The sequence below is a fragment of the Alosa pseudoharengus genome, unplaced genomic scaffold (assembly GCF_046254945.1).
Source record: "Alosa pseudoharengus isolate Yale_2024_CS ecotype anadromous, Long Island Sound unplaced genomic scaffold, YU_APseudo_1.1 YU_APseudo_1.1_scf_10, whole genome shotgun sequence".
NCBI lineage: Eukaryota > Metazoa > Chordata > Actinopteri > Clupeiformes > Clupeidae > Alosa > Alosa pseudoharengus.
Window position 1 is genome coordinate 23,113,493 of NW_027468565.1, and position 23,114 is coordinate 23,136,606.

At 43.2% G+C, this 23,114-nt stretch overlaps 1 protein-coding gene across 2 annotated transcripts in view; it reads left to right on the forward strand.

Moving 5' to 3' along the window:
- The first annotated feature begins 331 nt into the window (after nt 1–331).
- Nucleotides 332–23,114, forward strand: part of LOC143103930 (uncharacterized) — a 31,579-nt gene continuing 8,796 nt past the window's right edge. For both annotated transcript variants that reach the window (XM_076267801.1, XM_076267810.1), the window contains exons 1-9: nt 332–414; nt 826–885; nt 1,051–1,124; nt 1,668–1,916; nt 9,109–9,176; nt 15,421–15,543; nt 15,791–15,966; nt 16,488–16,523; nt 21,819–21,904. In XM_076267801.1, the coding sequence (XP_076123916.1) occupies nt 885; nt 1,051–1,124; nt 1,668–1,916; nt 9,109–9,176; nt 15,421–15,543; nt 15,791–15,966; nt 16,488–16,523; nt 21,819–21,904 (813 nt within the window). In that variant the 5' untranslated portion in view covers nt 332–414; nt 826–884. The remainder of the gene's footprint in view (nt 415–825; nt 886–1,050; nt 1,125–1,667; nt 1,917–9,108; nt 9,177–15,420; nt 15,544–15,790; nt 15,967–16,487; nt 16,524–21,818; nt 21,905–23,114) is intronic.

Below are 23,114 nucleotides of genomic sequence, written 5' to 3' on the forward strand. Positions count from 1 at the left end.
CTTTTCTAATAAATATAATGGGCTACATTACATATTGCAGGCCACCAGATGGCGGCATTTTACTGCACTTCGAACCTTTTTTGGAAGTAAAAGCAAGCAGTGAAATGGCGTTATCTTGTGTCCGTGCAGCACAATAGCTTGATACAAATTCTGTTATTTTTCCTGTATAATGTTGAACGAAAATGTTGTTTGTTATTAAAGTGAAATGGTTGCTGGCATTACTGTAGTCTAATACGAAATTGAGAAGTTACCACGAGCCCTACAGTGCGATAGGTGGCAGTATACAATATTCACTGATAGAAGACGCGCTAAGACATCAACCAGTGAAGAAAGGTTCTCTGTAGTGTTTGCTGGTCAAGTAACTGCTGGTTACATGTGATAAAAAAAAGATGACCATAAGGATGCGTAAAAATAGTAAGTGAACACATGCTTTAATACATTAGTTTTTGTTTTAACTCTAATACATAGTGAAAACAAGTAGGATGGTGTTTGAGCTGACTTCTCAAAGCAGCTACAACAACAACATAGGGAAAGATGAACTAGCTTTGCTTTGCTTTGCTTTGCTTTGCATGCATGCATCATCTGTTATTTGGTTAATGTTAAATAGTTCATAAATATAGCTCGTAGGCAAAATGGCAGGTAAACTGCGACTTTTAGCGAGCGTAACTTTTGGTAGTTTCTTTGATTCAGTGTCGGACTTGATCTGCATGTATGGTAATGCTAGAACTGAAATGGATGGATGAATGATAACGTGTCGGTGCTGAGTAACGTTACGGTAGTTGGCTAACCACAACAACATAAATGGAACCCTCTTTCCTTTTTTAGCTAAATAAGGTTTGGTTACGAGTAGGCTACTGAGGATCGCATCAGCAAGTAACGTAAACAGTAAGTAAACCTGTCCCTCATATGGATTCGTCTCAGCGTCTCCGTGTAGAAATTCCTCTTTTTCTTTTTTTCTTCTTTTTCACAATTGACTTGAATCTGTACACTTAAAAAGATGGTTTTAAGCCAGAGTGGAAGTGCAAGACACATTCTGTCCTTTTTCTATAGTGGCCTATAGGAGAGACCGCAGCATCAGAGAAGTCTATGAGGAACGCTTCAAGGAAAGAGTAGTAAGTGTAAATGTAAGTGTACAACACTGTAACCTATAGGCCAGTGGTTTTCAAAGTGGGGGCCGGGGCCTCGAGGGGGTGCCAGGGGGGCCTCAGCAAATTGGAAGGACAAATAAAAGCAACAAATATTTGAAAAATGTTAAATATACCTATTACTATGAGGGTTGTTATACAATTCCATTATAATAATTTGTCGCATATCTGAACATTATTTTCCATGATAATGACTGGGAATAATAGTAGTGATAGCTCTCATATAGCAAAAAGCCCCGAATAAATTTTTTACACACTGTATGCTCCATTGCGAAGTGCTTGTGGCTAAAATAATTATTAGGATTAGCTTAATGTATTTTTACATTTGCCGTAGTATTGTCGATAGGTTTAATAACACATCAAGGGGGTCCTTGGCCAGAACCTAGTGGTATGTGGGGGGCCTTGTTGTGGAAAAGTTTGGGAACCCCTGACCTAGGCTACCTCCTGTCTTGCAGCTGACTAGTAGGCCTGTGCAAGCTATTATTTCCTTTTACGCTTAACTACATTGGGTTTGCTCAACAGGCTCCTTATCAGAGGGTTGTGAGCATAGAGAGACGAGCACCTTTCCCTACTAGGACAGAGGACGACTATGACAGAGGGGGTGACTATGAAGGCCAGCGTTATGTTCTACGAGGTTACCCAGTTGATGACCAAAGAGGTTACCATGGCGAAGACCAGAGAGTTTACCATGATGAAGACCAGAGAGGTTACCACAGTGAAAGCATGCACATTGGGAACGAGCGCAGAACTGCCCCTCATCATTATAAAAGGGTAAGCATATAGCATTTAGACATGGATTCTAATGGGCCTATGAAAATAGATTGAACTTGTATTATTCTGGCACATCTAAATTACACTTGTACCCTATAGCTCAAGGTTTTCAATTTGTGGCACTTTGCATTTTGTCCTTAGCATCATTCTGTGTCAAACCAGATAAGGCTGTTGCTCTGAGTCTACCGTCTTAGATTTTTTTCAAACCTTGTCTAGGCTATCTTGAATGGGTCCCAAAACCAAGGCCTGTAAAATATTTCTGTTAAAATCCTGTATAAGGGTAGCTTGTGTTTTTCTGTGATTTTGTAAATTATTAAAGTGGTGGTGTAGGATAGCTAGTAGACACATGAATGTAAGAATAAAGGCTATGATATGGTCCTGCGTCTGCATCCCGCGCACGCGACACTGGTAAGCGTGTGACTAGGGCTGCACGATATTAGGAAAACATGCGATATGCGATAACATTATTGAGTATTGCGATAACGATATAACTTGCGATATTTAAATATTTAATGTTTTTCTCTATTCTACTTGCTGCTAACATAGACTGTAGGGTTGGGGGGAGGGGGGGGGGGTAAATGTATAATTACAGAAATAAATGTATAATTTTCTACATAAACAATATAAATATACTGCTCAAAAAAATTAAAGAGACACTTCAATCATACACTGGATTGGTGCTCTGACACTGTTTGGTTCTGAGCACAAGAAAAACTTTTAAGGCGAGTGTTTTATTTTGCAAGAACTGTCAGACATTCTGTGAATGTAGTTTGAGAATGGAGAGAAGGGTGGAAGGTTTCAAAAAATGGGTTTTAACAATTGTGAAAAACTGTAAGTGTTCCTTTAATGTTTTTGAGCTGTATATTATGTAGCCTAGGCTTTATATGGCCTGATGAAAGTGGACAGCTAAGATACCTACTGACTAGGCTATCGAAGTTGTGTGGAAGATGTGCTCCAAGAAAATCCTCGTAAAAGGCGGATAGACAGCCAATCTGGATACTTGTGCACCAACCAGCGGAATATTCCACATTGCCAGATTTGGCTGGGCCTAGCAAAAAAGCTAGGCCTACTTAAGCTATATCGCGGCGGTCACTCATCTAAAATCTTAAGTAGCCCAGTCTAACCTCATACGCTGCGCATCCCACGTTATTAGGCTACCGTCATGCCGACTACGAGGGCAGCGGAAAGTGAAAGTAAGTGGCTGCGATCGCACAGTCCAGGCTAACGAAGTAGGCTAAACAACTTTTACAAATAACGACTCCTGATTACCTCTCTGCTGCTGTCTGGGGATTTTGCTAAATGCAAATCATGAAATACAAGCCTTACAGTGAAAATAGATAGGCTATCTTCTGATCCTATAACAACAACGAAAGAAATTGTTTATTTTAACACGGTGGAGAAGGACGCATTTGGCGCTGTGTTTGTAATACGTCGTCCTTTATAAAACCAAAATATTTCCATATAACAGACGTGCTTTTCCTTTAGTCACCAATTCCTCTTCACCTAAGTGTAGCCTACCTCGCTTGACTCACTATCTTCAGCCATCACGACTTAGCTCTTGCCTCAACACCTAAAACACCACACACCTAAACTGGTAGGGGACGGGCTTCTAGGGCTGCATGACAGCATCGGTTTGGTAAAATATGTTGACATTTAGAATGTGAATACATCATAGACTGTAGGCAATGGAATGCGCACGGCACAGAAAATGTATCAAAATGTATCGAAAATTAAGTAATCTTTGCGGTATGTCCATCGCAAGCGTTGATATCGCGATAACGATAGATTTTAGATATATCGTGCAGCCCTACGTGTGACGAGAATTGCGTCATTTTTACGGCATGCGGCACGTTTTTGAGTCGACCGAAAGTTAAGACCTCCCGTCACTTTGACGCGTAAACTGCGCATGTGTGAAACGGAACTGCTGTAAACACTCCCCTCCAGTAGGTGGAGCACATAGAAGAACAACACTTAAAACCTAGAAACAAACCTAGACAGAAGAAGACTTGTTTGGGTCATTCCACGTCAATTCAACCAGGGCCCATACACTTAGGTCTCAAAAAAATCTCTTTTATGTAAGATCAATACTTTCCAAGATACAGGCAGTTTTATGGGGGGAGGGGGGTGTCAATTTTGTTCGCCCTCTTTTTTTTGTCAAAGTTCAGCCCATAACGCAAGGACTAAACCATGAAGGAGGCTCAAATTTTGCATGCTGGTACATAAATAGGAATAGTATATAGCAAAATCGTCACGTTTGGTCTGGCTGATCCTGCATGGTCATAGCTGTCCCTCAAAGTTGATAAAAATTGTATTGGAGTTTTTGGTTGGGCTCTGTTTAGAAGACATATTTGTACTCAACATAGGCTCTTGATTTATGTTCCTTATTGAGATAAGTAGAAACACTCTCACAAAAAGCAATGAACAGAAAATAAATTCATTCAGGGTCTGAACAGCAGACCTCACAAGTCTGAAAAATCATTTTGGTTCTCATTTTCAGAGCACCCAAACACCTTGTGGGAATATACAATAATACAAGATTATTATTATTTTTTTTTTATTCTCTATGATCCCTTATTTTCAAAAACACCAATTTGTCTTATGCAAATCTTTCTTTTTTATTTTCCACCCTGAACATGGCCAAAATGCACCATTGAGATCAATATGTTTCATATAGAGTTACCACAGTGCCACCTGTGGTTGTATAGAGTAACCTGTGGTAACTCTATACAAAACATATTGGGTCATTCCACGTCAATTCAACCAGGGCCCACGCACTTAGGTCTCAAAAAATTCTGAAAAAAATTACCAGGTGTACCTATGTTACCCAGGAGACACACTGTAAAATTACTCTTATGTAAGATCAATACTTTCCAAGATACAGCCAGTTTTACAGGGGGAGGGGGGTGTCGATTTTGTTCGGGCTCTTTTTTTTGTCAAAGTTCACAAGCCCACAGCGCAAGAACTAAACCATGTAGGAGGCTCAAATTTTGCATGCTGGTACATAAATAGTATAGTAGGTAGCAAAATCACATTTGGTCTGGATAGTCCTGCATGGTCATAGCTGTCCCTCAAAGTTGATACAAATTTTATTGGAGTTTTTGGCTGGGCTCTGTTTAAGCCTTCAGAAGACATATTTCTACTCAACATAGGCTCTTGATTTATTTTCCTTACTGAGATAAGTAGAAACACTCACAAAAAACAATGAACAGAAAATAAACATATTGATGTCAATGGGGCATTTTGCCCATGTTCAGGGTGGAAAATAAAAAAGAAAGACAAGTCAAATTGGTGTTTTCAAAAAGAAGGGATCATGGAGAGTAAGGAAAAACATTAAAAATCTTTGTATATTCCCACAAAGTGTTTGGGTGCTCTGAAAATGATAACCAAAATGATTTTTCAGACTTGTGAGGTTCAGACCCTGAAGGGATTTATTTTCTGTTCATTGCTTTTTGTGAGAGTGTTTCTACTTATCTCAGTAAGGAAAATAAATCAAGAGCCTATGTTGAGTACAAATATGTCTTCTGAAGGCTTAAACAGAGCCCAGCCAAAAACTCCAATAACATTTGTATCAACTTTGAGGGACAGCTATGACCATGCAGGATTATCCAGACCAAACGTGACGATTTTGCTACCTACTATTCCTATTTATGTACCAGCATGCAAAATTTGAGCCTCCTACATGGGTTAGTTCTTGCGCTGTGGGCTTGTGAACTTGGACAAAAAAAGAGCCTGAACAAAATCGACACCCCCCTCCCCCTGTAAAACTGGCTGTATCTTGGAAAGTATTGATCTTACATAAGAGTAATTGTACAGTGTGTCTCCTGGGTAACATAGGTACACCTGGTAATTTTTTCAGAATTTTTTGAGACCTAAGTGCGTGGGCCCTGGTTGAGCTGACGTGGAATGACCCTATTGGTCTCAATGGTACACCATCTATGGTGTAGAACCCAAAGTATTTCCAGACACCACATTTTAGATGAGTTGGGGACGTAATTGTCCGCTCAGGCTGGCCGTTCTGTGCGTTATCTTCCATTTTCGAAACAGGGTGGCTGGGCTGGCTCCAGTCATTATTGTGGCTTCTGGCTATTGGCTATTGTTGGCTTGATTTGGTCATGGGCCCTGGATAGAGCACTGGATGAGATGGCAAACAATAAAATAAAAAAACTAATCATAGACTGTAAAAATGCGGTACACATGGCACTAAAAACCGAAAAGTTTATTTATAGTTCGACTACAGATATTTCACGTCATGTTTGAATATCGAATAAAAAATGACAGCCCTATTCCCTGCATAGAGAGCTGGATTAAATGCATCTTTTACAGTTTTTTTCAACTGCTTACACACTAAATCTTTGCTTGTCACACAATTTTCTAAACATGTCTTCCAAACATCATAACCCCACACCAAATCTGCAAAACTATACACTAATTCTCAATGTTTGACTCAGTTTTCAATGTACTAAAACACATTTTGCAAAACACCACACACAATTTTCTACTTAACACACAAAAATCTAACAGGAAGTAACTTGATTTTGTTTTTCAAACACAACCCATCAACCCCCCCCCCCACACACACACACACACACACACACATACAGACACACACACACATAAACACACACACTTTTCTTTGGAAAAAGCAAAGTAATTTGATAGTAGTCAGTCATTTCTATCTTAGGCAAAATCAGCTTTTTCAGAACTCCATGTACATCTGGTGATTGTATTTTGCTTTGCTTTGTTCTTGTTGGCTGTAAAATACTGTATTTGCAACAGCAAATTATTTGGAAAAAAATCACAATTTTTTGGTTTCAATATTGCTTGCATTTTTACTGTGTATTTCAACTTCTGTCTGTAGATACCGTAACTTTCACTCTTGTATGGAAATACATAAAGCCTATGAAAGACAAAAGAGCGTTAGGTTTTGAGCAACAGTGTGTACATGATGTATCCAAAATGTCATATTATGACAAAAGTGTTTGCAATGTGAGGCGAATGTTTGATTTAAAGATGTGTTTATGACATTTTGAATGTTGTGTGTCATTTTGCTGGAGATTTGAGGCATTTTGTGTGAGCAATTGTTGGTTTTGTGTGTGGAGTTTTGAAAAATAGACACAGAGTTTTGAAAACGTGTGTAAACAGTTGTAAAAAACTGTAAAAATGAGCGTAGCCAAGCACCTATTCCTGAACAATGCTGAAATCAAATCGTGAAACTCCCCAGTAACATTTTGTTGATCGAAGTGCATTCTCGCCTGTTCCGTATATAATGCGTTATCAATAATGATAATAATAATAATAGTAGGCTAATAAAAGGAATGTAGCCTAGACTACCTCTCCCAGGTGCACTCATTATCACCTACTCCTGAACAGTGCTGAACTCAAATCTCGAAACTCGCCTGTCAACACCGGATATAATGCGTTAATAATTGAAGGAATGTAACCTAGGTTACCTCTCGCTCTAGATGCATCCATTATCACAATGAGCCATTAACACATTATGAACACAAAGAGGCTACTTCAAAACTTTTATTGACACGTCATAATTACAGGTTTCTGGTTCATACTTTTTTGTATGAGGCAGGTGTGAAGACTCAATACAAATGTAATTGAGGACATCTGTACGCACAACTCTTTCTTACCATGGCACTGCTGTGTTTAGAATGTCTTTACTTTATATCGCACCAACGTTGCTGCCCGAGCTGCCCTCGCGGCACCGAGTCACCGTACAGTGACTGCAAGTCTCTCAGCTACACCAACAGGTGTGTTGTGTGTGTTCTGGTGGATGATAAATGCAGCGATGCGATGGACCAACTTATCAAACTTCCCAGCAGACAGGCAAAAGTACTGGTGTTGCTTCTCCTCATCTAACAGCCGCATCTTTTGCACATAAGTGTGGAACACTCCTTCACTGGCTCTTTCTTCGTTCAGTGCTCGCACATCCCACCTTCTTTTCTTCAGGCGTTTCAGGCTTCTTTGGTGGTAGTGTCCTACTTTCAGGCTCAACATACCGCCCCCAGTTGGTGGGGCAGAGTATCACAGTTAATTCGTAGTGCGCAGGCGCTAACCTTAAATCATCTAGCGCGCATTCAGGACAACAGAAATTGGAGTATGCCGCGTGTACGCGTCAAAAATGACGCACGTCTTCGACACGCGAAATGTGACGGAGGAGCTTACCATTTCCTTAAGTGTAGCTCAAACTAATAAAGCGTAATCTATGAATGAAACATTGTACATCATTGGAACTTTGTGCACAAAATCACAAACTAAGCTATTCCCACACTGATTGTCTTGTTCTTACTAGCTACCCCACATACCATTTTAGTCCTTAATTAGACCTCATTTTATCCTTAATATCTTCATGTGAATTTGTTGCAGAGACCTCAAATATCGGCATACTCCAGTCATACTAAGAACATGTTTGTCTTCCATCCTACAAAGATATTAATGCCCAAACATGGCCTCCAAGATAAGCCATTACTGAGAGTGTAAAAAGGATAGAAAATCAAGGGTGAAAACATTGGAATTTAGCAAAAACATTTTTACAGGTCATAGTTTTGGGACCTAAACATTATGTCGGTAAACTTTGAGACGGTAAGGCAACCATTTTCATGGATTCTGTCTGATTTGACACTGAATGTCTATGTACTACTTATTAATAAACATTTTAATAGTATGTAAGTGAGTACAAAATACATAAATAATGGTCAATTGCACAAGGTATTTGGGCATAATAATTTTAGTGTCTGGGATAGGATCATTATTCCAGAAGAAAAACACTGTGATACAGTTAAAGCTGCAGTTGGCAAGTCTGACAGATTGAGGGGACTTAGCCAAAATTTTGAATGTTTACGACTCTCATGCCCTCCCCCACTACCACCGAGCCCCCTCCCATCGAGTTTTTGCTCGTCAGTGCGCACCAGACTGCACCAGACTGTGATTGACAATCAGATCTCACACAGCCCTGCTCTGATTGGACCAGAAGAACCGGGAGCAGTGGATTTTTGCAAGACAAATAGTGTTGTTTTCAGTGAATATGATCAAAAAAATCAAGCCTACACTTGATATGAGTTAATAGCCTGGAATATAAGGAAACTGTAGCTTCAATTGAGCTGATTAAAGTGATAGTGTAGTAGAGATGTTTTAATAAGGTACGCGTAATACCAAATAACTTCTGGACTTTGTACTCTAACAGGATGAACAGTATCCTTACTACCGAGGGCCCAGGGAAGATCCACCAACTGGCCGCCAGGTTGAGTTCAGGTGAATTTTCTTTAAAAAAAAAAAAAAAAATGCTTCAGTGCTACATGCTGTAACAGCACACTCTCTGTTGTGTATTCTAGTCGTTGGCAAAATGCTGTTTCTTGTCACTGAGTTAAATTTCCTTGTGATTTTAGCAATTAACACACAGCCCACTTTCTCCTATGACTTTGTACCTCATGAGGAAGTGAGACTTGGCAGAGTGTAGCCAGTAAGAGCGCTTTAAAAATCTCTGCAAGGCTTCACTGTGTGGCTGCCAGTCCTGAGAGGGAGCAAGTAGTCCAGCGAAACAACAGCTCTATTAACTGGCATGCAGAGCCTGAAGCCAAGCATAGCACTGCGTGGGTGGTGCACTGCCCTCCCTACCGTGACAAAGTTTTAGAACTCACTCTAGGTACGATTTGGCTATTTGAGTTGTATTTAAAGGGCTCAGGGGGATGTCGGATGGAGTGTTTTGGAATGAGCGTGTACCTTGTTGACGAAAGAAACGGGTGGAAATTAAGTTACCTTTTTTGAAACTGTAATGCACTGCTTAGAATATGAAGGGGCTGTATAACAAGCCATTGATTACTGAATTATGCTATGTGTTATGAAGTGTTATGATAGTTGATAAGCTATTTTTTCCACCAGTTTTCCCCAAACACTTAACATACCTCTGGTGATGGCAGGCTGTGGAGTGAGTTCTGATTATAGCCAGCAGATGGCGATAGGCACCTTTTTTGACCAATTGTTAGGTTATGAAGATAACCATGGTACTCTGAAGGAGAAAATGAGATGTTAACCAATGATGTCATCGACCTGAACCAGTCTCCAATCGCCCATCTCTGTACGGGGGGATATTTGCATTCGAAATCAATATAGGCCCGTATATGCAGAATATTCTTCCTCTATCCATTCTTTAGTGCCTCGAGAACCTTGAACCGGCTAAAAAAGGAAAACTCTGATCCCAATGCGAAGGACTGCTGGACTTTCGTTCCCCCACAAGCCTTGCAGCGTTCCTTGCAAAAGCCTTTGTAAAGGCGGCATTTATTCCAAGATGGATGGATTCTGGCATTGCCCTACTCCCTGCGGTTGTGCCGTCCCGCCTACGGATCCCCAGGCGTTGAGAGAGGCACTCTACCTTCTGATCTGTTCAACCTGGGCGATGACGCTATGTCCTTCCTCGCCTTCGATTCCAAGCAGGAGAGGCAGCAGAAGAGGCAGTCAGCCACAAAGCGAATGATTCCCCCTCGTGCTGACTCTTGCCCTTATGGATTGGGCTACCGCGACACTAGGTATCCTGCGGCCCCCTCCTGAGCCGCCAGCAGTCTCAAGACTAGACGGCATGTTCTTTGGCGGCAGAACCCCCAAGAACAACTGTCCCCTGCCATATAGTGCCAGAGCTCACTCAAGAGACATCGCCGCTCCTGAGACTGCCCCTACTCGGCTCGAGCTCAGGTGCAAGGTTTCTCTGCGTTCACCTCGCTCTCTGAGTCAGACAGCCTGTGTTTCTCCTCCCTGCCCAAAGTCGAGGAATCTGTGGCTCATACCTCACACCGCATGGACAATCGCCCTACAGAGGCTCCGCCCTTCCTTCCAAGCCCTGCCGAGTTGCTGCCGCTCTCACCGAGAAGGCATACTCGTCCATCGTTCAGCCCTCAACACCACGGTACTCATGACTGTATACGCCGGTGAGATCCTCTGCCACTCAGACACCGCTCTCAGCGCGGAGGACCTCCCCGAGCTCAGGAAGGTGTTAGACTTTAGCCTGAAAGCTCTGAATTGTTCAGCCATGGCTCAATGCCATACACTGGGTTTTCGAATAGCCCAGTCCCAGCATCTATGGTTGGTCTTGTCTGACCTCTCAGACAAATAATGGCTCCCCCTCCTTGATGCTCTGGTCTCACCTGGCGGTATGTTTGGCCTGGGCATCGCTACACTAAGGGCCAGGTATGAAGCTGCCCTGAAGGTGCTTCTGCCCTTCACTTGATTGCTGAAGCATGCTACATGGTGTGTTATATGCTTAAATCAACACAGTTGATAAGCTAATTATTTTTTTCACCATTCTTCCCAAAACACATAACAGCTCTGGTGACAGCAGGCTGTGGAGAGAGTTCCGATTATAACCAGCAGATGGCAATAGACACCTTTTTTTGACAAAACACGAATTGAATGCGGGTATTGAATTGGCAATGAGAGTCATTTTTAAACGTTGTATGTCTCCCTGTTTCTGCTAGTGCTCCACAGTCCTACAAAGACCATAAATCAAACATGACAGGCCTTTCGCCATCTTTGCATTTGACATCCGTTTGAATGGTGCGCTTGTCAGTGTCTCACAGACTAATGTGTACTGAACAACCCGCTCTGTTGGATGTGAACTCAAGATGCTGTTGACTTTGAATGATACCTCACCGGGACTGCAAATGCAGTGATCAATCTAGGATTCAAAGCATGATGCATCGTTGCATGTGCATAGCACATGTTTTTTTTTTTTTTGTGCAGTTCAAATATAGACATCTGAGGTTCTTCTCTTAAAGCACGAGGGATGGACAATTCCCTCGTCTTCCCTCAGCAGTATTGGCATGCAGTCAGCCACATCCCATGGCTGCAGGACCCAAGAACCTTGCTCGCTGAAAGCCCGCATTACCTCCCCAAATCCATACGGACACATAGACACTACACTCTCATACATACCAGATACCAGCCCTTTCCTTCCTGCTCGCTCATGGCCGCCCATACGGCCGTTTCTGGGCCAGCCCAAAGGACAAAGGGCACCACTGTGCGCCCCCTTGGCCAGAGTCCACGTACACACACAGCTTGCACCTGAATGCCCACCCTTTACCATGGGCCTCCGCAGAGTCTAACTGGTGTGCAGACTCAAGCAACTTGCACACACCTGGTGCAAAGGGCGATGTCTATGTCTAGTGCTATTTTATATGACTGTCCACTGTCAAGGTTGCTTTTTGAAAGCATTGGTCTCACTGGTTTGTACAGTTTTGGTGATTTGTCGGATTGACTTTATGAATACCTAATACTGTGAGTGTAAGCTTGGACAAGTGCGTTTGATGCAGATGATTTTACTCCAGTCTCTGAGCTACAGTATGAGCCAGGCAGGCTTCAAAACTGTGATACTATGGCAATTTATCAATCTTTGATCCCCGTTCAGATTTGTTTCAGTTTTGGGATTTCAAGTCACACATACAAGGGATAATCCACAGTGGTATTAAATGATTTGCAAGCGCTATGGGCAATCAAAGAATGATCCAGTGTGAAGGCTTTGCCTAACTGCAGTGCTGTTTAAATATTTAGAGCAGTAAAAGACTCTTTTCATTCTTCCATGTCCATGAAATCATGTCAGAAGTCACTATTTGTTTGTGGAATTATTTAACAACAACCCAGTACCTCCCCTTCATGTCTCATTAGATATAGTGCTTTGGTAAAAAGTTAAAAATTTGATTATTATAAAATCTAGAACTACAGTCCTCTAATGCGTTTTCCACCCTTTCAGGACCATCCTGTCCTTAGTGTCTTGTGTCTTGTGAATCAGCTATGTACCTTCCATGAAGAGTTACTGCTTGGGTGATTGAGTGCGGTGTTGTGTGTGTATTTGTCCGTGCATGTCTTTCCTCCCATGTCCATTTGGCAAAATTCCTCAGGAAGCCTCAGCAGTTTTTGTGGACTCGGCCATTGGCCGGAGGTGTTTTGCAGGCCTAGTAGAGATGTGCTGGTTACTTCCATAACCAGTTTTGTAACTTCTATTTAAATCACCAGTTTCATATGCACACATACCTGTACATGCCCTTAGACTGAAATGGTGAGCATCTTGGAGCTGGTGTTTCTTAATTTAGCCTGCAGGACATACACACGTGTGCACTATGTAGCGTAATGGAGTAATGCTTCCTCCCAATTTAGCTGTTGGTCCTCCAGACAGGAGTTTCCCATGGCATAGAAACACACACAGACACTCACACACAGGCGCTCGGAGAGAAAGGACCCAATGTGGTAATGTGTCTGGCAGCAGGGGTTCGGAGAGCCCACGGAGCGAGAGAAGCCACGCCACTCAATCTGCCCTTTGTGCCTCTCTCTCCCTCCTGCCAGACCAGACCAGACCAGATGATGAGGAGCCGCTAATGAGCTCACCGGTCGCCCTGTGAAGTGCCAGAAGTACAACTAGTTGGCAACCGAACCCCCCCCCCCCCCCCTCCTCTCTCAACCATCAAAGTCACCTCACAAACCCTCACCCCGCTTTAATGGTTCGCTCTAAAGCATCCTGAAGCCATAATTACTTGTTTAATATATTGTGTGCGGGCTGGTAGCCGATGTATCTCACTGGAGTTTAAGTCGTTAGGATGATTAAAGAGAAGGGCGTAATCAGCTGCAACTGTTGATCGGGTGAGGTTCACAATTATCTGAATTGCTGAGCGATGTACTTATTCATTTTTTCCCTTTTAAAATAGCTTTTTTTTTTATGTAGCCTATGTTTTTTGGTGGTTGATGCTGGGTTCACATACATTATGGCCTTCATTAACTGGCTTCCATTAACTTTGTCTTTGACAAAGCTTTCCAGAAGTCTTACAGGTGTATTTAGAGAGCAGTTCCAAATTTAGGCTGAACAGCCCAGAATCGCTGTTGCATGTTTCCCTCCTAGAACTCAGCAGTTGACCACATGAAAAAGCAGCCATGTTTCTTTTGCTTTGATGGTGTGTGTGTGTGGAGCCATCACTGTATCTCTTCTCTTCAGAGGCTCACCCGTTTCATCATCACAAGCAGACCCACATACCTGTGTCACCAGCACCTGTCCAAGCTTGCCATAGAGTCTACAAATAACCCTTTAGACCATCACACCATCCCTCACTAATGTCCCATCCCATGACAGGACACAAACAAGATATGAAGATAAAGTTGTGTCTTTAGAATACAACCTGAGAAAGTTATAATGGAATGTTGGTCTGACAAAATTTAAACAGTATCCATAATTAATGAATAATAGTAATATCTACCATTATGCTCTATACTTAGTCCTTAAAGTCTCAGCATAATCTCTGCATTCGTTGATGTATGTAGAAATATGGAGGGTTTTTTTTCTGTTCAGAAGACAGAGCCTCCATTCTAATAAGCTTTTTTAAAATGAGCAGCAGCAGTGGCAGGGCCACTTCAAACGGGTCAAGCGTCATTAAAGCACGAGGCCCATGTAAAGCCTGCTCTTTGTTTGGGCTACAGGCCCAGGTCAGGCCGAGGTCGTGGAAACCAGGTGCCATTGATTTGTTTATGCCGCCAATCAGCTCTACGGCACGTCGTATAGCGGCTGATGGTCGGCCGGCCAGATCGAGAGCATTGGCCGCCAGGACAATGAAGCGACTGCCAATAAAGGCTCCAGTGATTTTACTGCTGTGTGGGGTAGATATAGCTAAACAAGACCAAGGGAAAGGCCAGAGAACCATTGTCTGGTTTGTATTAGCGCATTAGCATTTATTAGTTCACTTGTAAATTGGCAGCTCCCAGTCTGAACCAAATATTTGATGTGTGAAATTGGAGAAGGTAAGCATACTTTATGGCAGTGGTTAGCCATTACTGTGGCAAATTGAGAAGTCGGCCTGTCCGACACGGCTCAGAGCACCGCATACTGAATCTGAGGCTTATACAGCCTATGTGGCAGGGGGCACTGGGCTCACTGACCCCCCTTGCCCCCTCCTCCGAACAGCCAGGGGGTCAGAAGGGGCACTCTCCCGTGGCAGGGTGCTTCAGGCTGACGGGCTCCTGTGTTGACTTTAAAAGCAGGGGGAACGCTATCAAAATAAACACTCTAATTAAAGTGTAAAGGAGAGCGGCAAAGGCCACACTCAATTGCCCTCTCTCTTAACCTGACTGGGGCTGTGGAGCAACAGTTATGAGATGGCGGTAATAGTTTTCTCTCTCTCCCGTAATTGATCAAAAACATATTAGATATAATGTCTTCAAAAAAGGGTCTCGAGGCGGCAGTGTCTAACAATAAACCCCAGCTTTGTTTTCAAGTAATGACCCACTTCGATCCCAGAACAGCTGATGCTTTGTTCTTTTATGGTGTATGCTTTCCAATATTTCTGTCTGGATGTGCGAGTCAGTTTGTGGGTAACATAAAATATCTTGAATTGAGAAAGAAAAATTACTTCCCAAATAGGATTATCCAAATTGGATTTGCATCTGCAGTTTGCACAGCAGTCATTTTCTCCATTGTGTGACGGATTCTGCCAGAAACTTCAGTCGTTCCATTTTCTATGTCTGTCTGTAGGTCCAGCAGCCAGGTAGCTGCCCCGTCTGGCGTGAGGGGCCAGAGGCCGCCCCCTCCTCGCTCCATGTCCACCCCCAGTGGAGATGACCCCCTGATGCAGGCCGTCAGGAACCTCGATAGATTGTACGTCGCTCAACACTGACCACTGAAGTGATGGTTACCAGCCAGTAGTCTCCGACTTTACTGTTTTCAGCTGTCGTACAGAGAATATTCAAATTTGATAACTGTCGGAAGTGTTTCTGCCACATAACCAGTCAGAGTTCATCTTGATATACTCAAGCTGATGGGCTGAGAAATGTAGCTACCATAGAGTAACAAGCTTCCTGTAAAGAAGACGTTCTTTAAAGCCTGATGTTCTCCTCTCTACAAGGGAAGACCACGAGGGGCCCAGACGTAAAGGTCCTGGTCCCCCAGTACATGAGCGCTCTCCAGCCAAGAGAGACATCCCTCCCTCCCCCCACAGTCGCTCGGGCTCCAGCATCAGCAGCAGAAGCTACTCCCCAGACCCTGGCAAAAGCTACTCCTATCCTAACCAACAGAAGAAGAGTAAGTGTGCACTGTGCAATCTGTTGGGAGACTATTTTAAGATATTGTGTGTAGGAGTATAGGCTCCCTGGCCTATGAAAACATGTGTTGCAGTCTAATGTTATGGGAACTGGCGTTATAAAATTTCGAAGCTCAACTAAGTATAAGAAAGCATTAAACTTTGAAACCAGCTGGTGTGTGTGTGTGTGTGTGTGTGTGTGTGTGTGTGTGTGTGTGTGTGTGTGTGTGTGTGTGTGTGTGTGTGTGTGTGTGTGTGTGTGTGTGTGTGTGTGTGTGTGTGTGTGTGTGTGTGTGTGTGTGTGTGTGTGTGTGTGTGTGTGTGTGTGTGTGTGTGTGTGTGTGTGTGTGTGTGTGTGTGTGTGTGTGTGTGTGTGTTTTGTATATGTGTGCAATCACAACATGCAGCTCAAGGGTATAGAGCAGCCGGTGTCTAAATGATATGGGTGTGTGCATACTCTCTTTACTTCACTGCTGTGTGGATTTATTGGTCTAACTTTTTTTTTTTTTGTCGTCTCTTCCAGGATATGAAGAACCATATGGCTCAAGTCGAGAATCTGGTAGGTCCATCAGAGAGGGAACATTTCTATTGAGGAATCCTGGTGATGGTATCCTCTACATATGAGTTTAGCCTGTTGCAATAGTTACCAAACATAGTGTTCAGCATTAGTTAATAGGTGCAGCTTCTCTTCCAAATAGCAGGCCTTTGCGGTAGCATAGCAGAAAACCAATGTATCTGCTTCTTATCTTGTTTTGAAACTGATTGTAGCATCGTACTATATATTGGCTTGTTGTTAAATGTCCTTCTGGAGCTGTGGTCAAAATTCCTCACGCTTTATTAGACCTACTGCCTCTTGGCTCGGCCTGATCCACGGGCTTCCATGCTGAAGGGGAACTGTTCGGAGCAGGCCTCTGGCTCTCTCAGGCTCCTCTCTCTCTCCTGGCTCACGGCTCGGCATGTCCCGAAACCCAAGCGCCTGTGACTAATCGGAGCGCGGCGGCGCGAGCAGGGGCGTGATGAAGGCTCCGTCAGCCCTGTTGAGCAGAAACGAGGTCAGCCCGTTTCGGAGGGCTGAAACGAACCGCTGGAAGTGCCTGTCACAGGGCAGGAATGAGCAAATGTTGACTAGTTGGCCGACCAACTGTAAGCTGTAAGCTGTTCTCCTGACCGTGTCACACACCAATTGTCACACGTTCATGCATCACAAAGCTCGGGGCCAACTCTATGGCTATGCAGTCTATGCAGCTAAACCCACTTTCAGTGGTGGTTTCAGATGGTGTCTGTTCCTGCAGTACGTAAAGGGATTGTTGCTGATATTTTGGTCTGGGAATGTTACCCAAGTATTTTTGATACTGTCCCATAAAAAGCATAATTAGTCATGAGAAATGCACTCTCATGGCCCACATGATTTCGATATGACAAGTGAAATTGCATGCGTTGCCTGTTGTTTGCCATTATTGTCTGAGCTGTCAGGATCTGGTTCTGAATAGTTGTGATCTTATCCAATTCAGATATTATGTGGGACACAATAAAAAAAGACATAAGCTCATAGAGGCCAAAAAATAAGCATGGTATGAAGTTTAAAATGTGGTAGATCTTATACAGATTTTCAGAAATTAAGAAATTGAGGAAAGTTTAGGTTTGTGTGTATGTGTTTCCGTTTATATTCCAACAATCAAATGCACAAAGGTGAGGAAATCTTTAGTGGTTGGTTGTTCTGCTCTTTAGTGTTGAAGGTGTGAATTTTGACCGAGACAGGGGTCTGCTGGAACATGTTAAAATGCTAATTACGCACAGGGAGCCTTGGGTTTTATTGAGGAGACGTAGCTTTTGATTCGAAGTTTGACCTTTCGCTGTTTGTGAGAAAGCAACATGCTCTCTGACAGCTAGCAGATGTCCTCATGCTACAGTACTCTCCAGCAAGCTCTCTGCCCTTCACAAGACAGCCAGCCAGCCAGCCAGCCAGCCAGCCAGCCAGCCAGCCAGCCAGCCAGCCCGCCAGCCAGCCAGCCCGCCAGCCCCCAAGTCTCCCCCACCTCCCCACCCTGTCTGCCTACTTTGATGGATGCAACAGTTAAACAGTTTTGGTCCTGAAATGCTGAACTCTGGCGATGTTGCTTTAACATTTCTTGCCAGATCTCTACATCTTATAATAAGTATGTTATTATATGTTTTGTGCTCTCTCTTGCTCTGTTAATTTTTCTATTAAATGAAAGATGCTCTGACCAGTAAATGTGGAATCTGAGGGGAGAAAGGTTATGCCTTTAAGTTTAATTTGCTTCACCAGTAGTCAGGACAAGTACCGTCTTTTGCTGACTTCCAAGTGGTTCCCTCCTAAAAGCGGCTCTTTATGTGGTGCTAAGAGGGTTGGTGGGACTGTGGCCTCCTTCTCATCTCCCCTCACCTCACATTTGGGTTGAGTGTTCCACCTTCGTTTGAAGCGGCAATAAAACCAGCAGCAAACAGACGGCAGTCCCCCACCCCCGCCCCCTCCCCTCGGCTGTCGTGCTAATTAAGCGACACATCAAAGAACACGCACACACAGAGAGAGAGAGAGAGAGAGCGGGAGAGAGAGGCCCACCAGGCAGGTAGTGGGGAATGCTGGGAGATCTGTGTGCCTGTGTCCTGCTCCCTGCGTAACGTCTGGCTCTCTACTCGTGCCCCCCCCCCCCCTACATATAACTAGAGCAGGGCTACGTTCAAGAGCATTAACAAATGATACAGTTTAATGAGTTGTGGTAGGGGGTGTGGAGTCTCACAGATGGCTATTGTTGCATGCGAGGAAGATGCTGCTGAAGAGAGGGTTGTGTCTTTGCCAGTCTGTTGTTTCTAAAGTGCCCTTGCTTGGTGCCAGACTGACAGGGGATGCCCATCTATCATTCCATGGCGTGCTGAGATGAAGCTTGGCATGCCTAGCACTCTGGGTGTGAGAATGTAGTGCCACACACACACACACACATAAACACACAAACACACAGTCTCTCACTCACACATCGCATGCCAGCTGCAGCTTTTGCACATGAGGAGGTGGAATATACCATCCGGTTAGCCCCTGACTGAAAAATATAAAATCTTGTTTCTTTTGTTTGAAAGTAGGCTTGCTTTTTATCTCCCAAACACTCATCATCTTGGACTTAAATGTTGACAGATTCGGCTGAGTCTTCACAGGCTGCATTTGCATGGCTTTGATATCGATGCGTTTCCTGAGTTTGTCATGATTCTGGTGAATCAGGATTTATTACCATCCCATTAGTATGATGCCTAATCTGCATACAAGCCCTGATGAGGCACATAATTCTGCCCACTTAGCTTCAATGAGCTTTTGATGATCATCGCGAGATTTACAATTCATGAGCATATGTCGGTGTATGGCTGACAGCATGATTTCCTTTAAAAATACAAACAACATTCTCTATGGTCAGTCTTCATTTGGAATCAGTGGTCATGACATGTTATTATTCCTCTGTTTTCAGTTTAGCGCATAGTGGTCTTTTGCATAGCCTACACATATGGTTCCTCAGTCTTGTGATGATATTATTACTGTGATTTGGTCAGTGCTTGAAAAGAGTGCTGGAACAGGAACAGGAGCAGGCTGGTTATGTGAAATAGGGTCCCTCATGTATTTTCTCTGATGTTTAGGTGTTTTGCAGTTGTATCGTTTCGGTATTGGTATTGAGATATTCATGGCAGGTACAGCATCATATCAAAGTCATAACTTTGGTACCGTGACAACACTAGACCAGACTCTCCATCCTCCTCCTCTCAGCCACGGAGGCGGGGGAATGGGAGGCTGCTGAACGTGACTGCCCCTGGCCCGGCCCGCTGGGGCCCCTGTCATCTGAGGACTGCAATCGGGAGCGACTTGTACGTCACTCGGTGTACTATGGCCCAGAACTGCAGTTGGCCTCACGGATAATAATAGTCCTCTCCTGAAATACATGTGCTCCCTCCTTAACTCCTTCCTCAGCTGAGATCCGTGTCAGAGATAGACGCCACGCAGCCAAATTCCCCCTGCACCACTGTATCTGAGCTAGGTTGCAGAGTGCACAGCAGACATTATGACTAATTACTAATTATGCACATGGATTAAGATACTCAGAGAACTATAATTCTCCTCAGCCCTTAAGCTCTTACTATAATATTGACTTCAGTTTGCCTTGTGGTGTTAGTTTCAGGTCACAGTAAAAGTTTGAGAGGACATTGCCTAGTCATGGTCTTGGGACAGGATTCTGGGCTGATAAGATGGCAATGATGTCAATGTGAAAGCATAAATACCAATTTTGTGGCCAGCTTGTCATAACACAGTTAGAATGAGACCTCCGATATGAGTTGAGATTGGCAGCGTGAGACGTATGAGCTCACAGTTTCACCAGATATTATAAGGAAATTATGTCATCACAGCAATCAGCTCGAGGACATGAGGTGAGATTTGTCGGAAAGTTTTCCAGAGTAAATCAATGATTCAGTGTAGTTCTTCAGTTATATCTGGAATGCCTTTTTGATATCAAACTCTCCCTGATAGCATGAGGCATTTTGCTATTGATGGCTTGGAGTGAACTTCCACTCTTAACTGTTGTGGTGTTCCTCTACTGTACTTTACCCAGTCAAAGGCATTATTCGTGCATGTGTATAACCTGTGTTGTGGAAAGCATAGTCTTTCACTGCCACTGATGATGTTGCCTTGGGTATGCAAGATGGATTTGCTGGCACACGGTAGACCCATAGGTACTAGCATCACTCACTCGTAGTAGTATATCTCTGACAGCACTGGGGAGTTCACACACACCACACAGCTCAGTGCAGACTGGTCTCCATTAGACATGACCTCTCAGGCCTCGTGCAGAAGGATGTGTGGTATATCCACTGTATGTTCTCTGCTCCCTGAAACGCAGCCAATGGCCTCTTTTCAAAGCTTTAGCTTGCCGTTTTCCAGACTTTTTTGCAAAAAGACTATCCCTGGCAAAGTTCCCATCAAAGCTGAATAGAGGCATGGTTAGAATTAGTGAAAAAAAGTGAGTGAATGAGTACATCATATTGGAGGAATAAAGTTACCTCTCTGGGCTTGTACTCAAATGTAGGGATGTACTCTAAGCAACGCCATTTTGTGAACTCGACACCCTCCCATTGCGTTAAGGCACCCAACACACACTTATTTGATCCTGAGTATGAAAATCTGGGTATTTGGAAAATTTAACGAGGAAAACAACGTTAAAAGCATCTTGTTTTGAGCAACTGAGTGTCTGAATGTCAGGGTGGGGGGTGGGTAGCAGCAGCCAGGAGGAATGGAACGACAGGCCGAACGTGTTTTTAATTTCACCTTGGCTGGGCTCTATTGCCACAGGAGATTTGAATAAAGAAATGGGGGGGAAAAGAAGAACGCAAACGTTTTCCAGCTTGGCCTTAGTTTTATGTTATAGACATATCGGAGCCTGCAGAGCACATTGCTCAAAGCGGCACAATCCGAATGGCTCAGCCCCCATTGTTTAAGACCTCCACAGAGACCGTGTTAAGTAAACAGTTATTTGTCACTGTTTCTCCACACTTGTGAACTCGCTGCGCATTGTCCCCACCACACTTCACAATGAGTTACTGCTTAGCGGAGCAAATTGTAGAGAAAAAAAATGGGTCAACCCCAATGCCAATGTGTTTCCAATCCCATTTCAGAAATTGAATTAGGCTAAAACGGGTCTAATATTTCCCTGGATTGTCTTTTTTGTTTAACTTGAGTACTCTGCATCTCAAAATGTGGCTTTTGTCTTGTGGTTGTTTCTCTGCCTCTTTCTCAGTCATTCTTCTCTCAATCTCTTCCTCTTTTCTCGTTCATTTCTTTCTCTATTTTCCATTTGTCTTGCAGTAGAAAGAGAGAGACCATCCAGCTACATGGTTAGTGCATCTCAAGATGGATCTCCATATAGGCCTAGCTTAGTTTTGGCCACCAAGGTAAGATATTCTCTGATTATTCTCTGATTATCATTACTTAAACATGAATATAATATTTTTTATATTGTTTTCTTTATTATCCACAATCCCTTGTTTTTAAAAACACCAATTTGACTTGTCTTATGTGAATCTTCCATTTTTATTTTCCACACTAAATATGGACATCAATGTTATAGAAAACATATTGATCTCAATGGTGGATTTTGTCCATGTTCAGGGTGGAAAATAAAAAAGAAAGATTTGCATAAGACAAGTCAAATTGGTGTTTTTAAAAAGAAGAGATCATGGAGAATAAAGAAAAAACTACACTCCCACAAGGTGTTAGAGTGCTCTGAAAATGAGATTCAAAATGATTTTTCAGACTTGTGAGGTCTGCTGTTCAGACCCTGAAGGAATTTATTTTATGTTCATTGCTTTTTGTGAGAGTGTTTCTACTTATCTCAATAAGAAAAAAGAGCCTATGTTACAAGTACAAATATTGTCTTCTGAAGGCCTAAACAGAGCTCAGCCAAAAACTCCAATACAATTTTTATCAACTTTGAGGGACAGCTATGACCATGCAGGATCATCCAGACCCAACATGACGATTATGCTACATACTCTTACATGGTTTAGTTCTTGTGCTATGGGCTTGTGAATTTTGACACAAAAAAACTGTAAAACTGGCTCTATCTTAGAAAGTATTGATCTTACAAAAAGTAATTTTACAGTGTGTCTCCTGGGTAACATAGGTACACTTGGTAGAATGTTTTGAGACCTAAGTGCGCGGGCCCTGGTTGAATTGACGTGGAATGACCCTTTTATTTAAAACTGTCTGTGTAGTTGGTGGCAGTAGCACTACAAAATTTGTGTTGAAATATTATGCACCAAACTGTTTTATTGCATTATTTGTACCCTGCAGACCATAAACACTTCAGTATGTATCCATACTTGCAGTATGTCGCTATACTTTCCATGCCGTTGGATCCAGCCTTTCTCCCTGTGTCCACGGACCTCTGGAGTCTTTAGTTCAGCCTCGTGAGTCTTGCTCATGACCTTAACGTTTGGCACAGGGGGCCTCCCTCCCACACGCCCACATCACAGCAGTGCGGTGATGAGCGCTGATGAGCAGGACTGTTTGTGACAGTGATACGCCCAACATCGCCTCCTCCTCATCATCACCGTTTGATCAGGGGACTCTGTTTAAGGCCACGGTCACTTACCATGACTG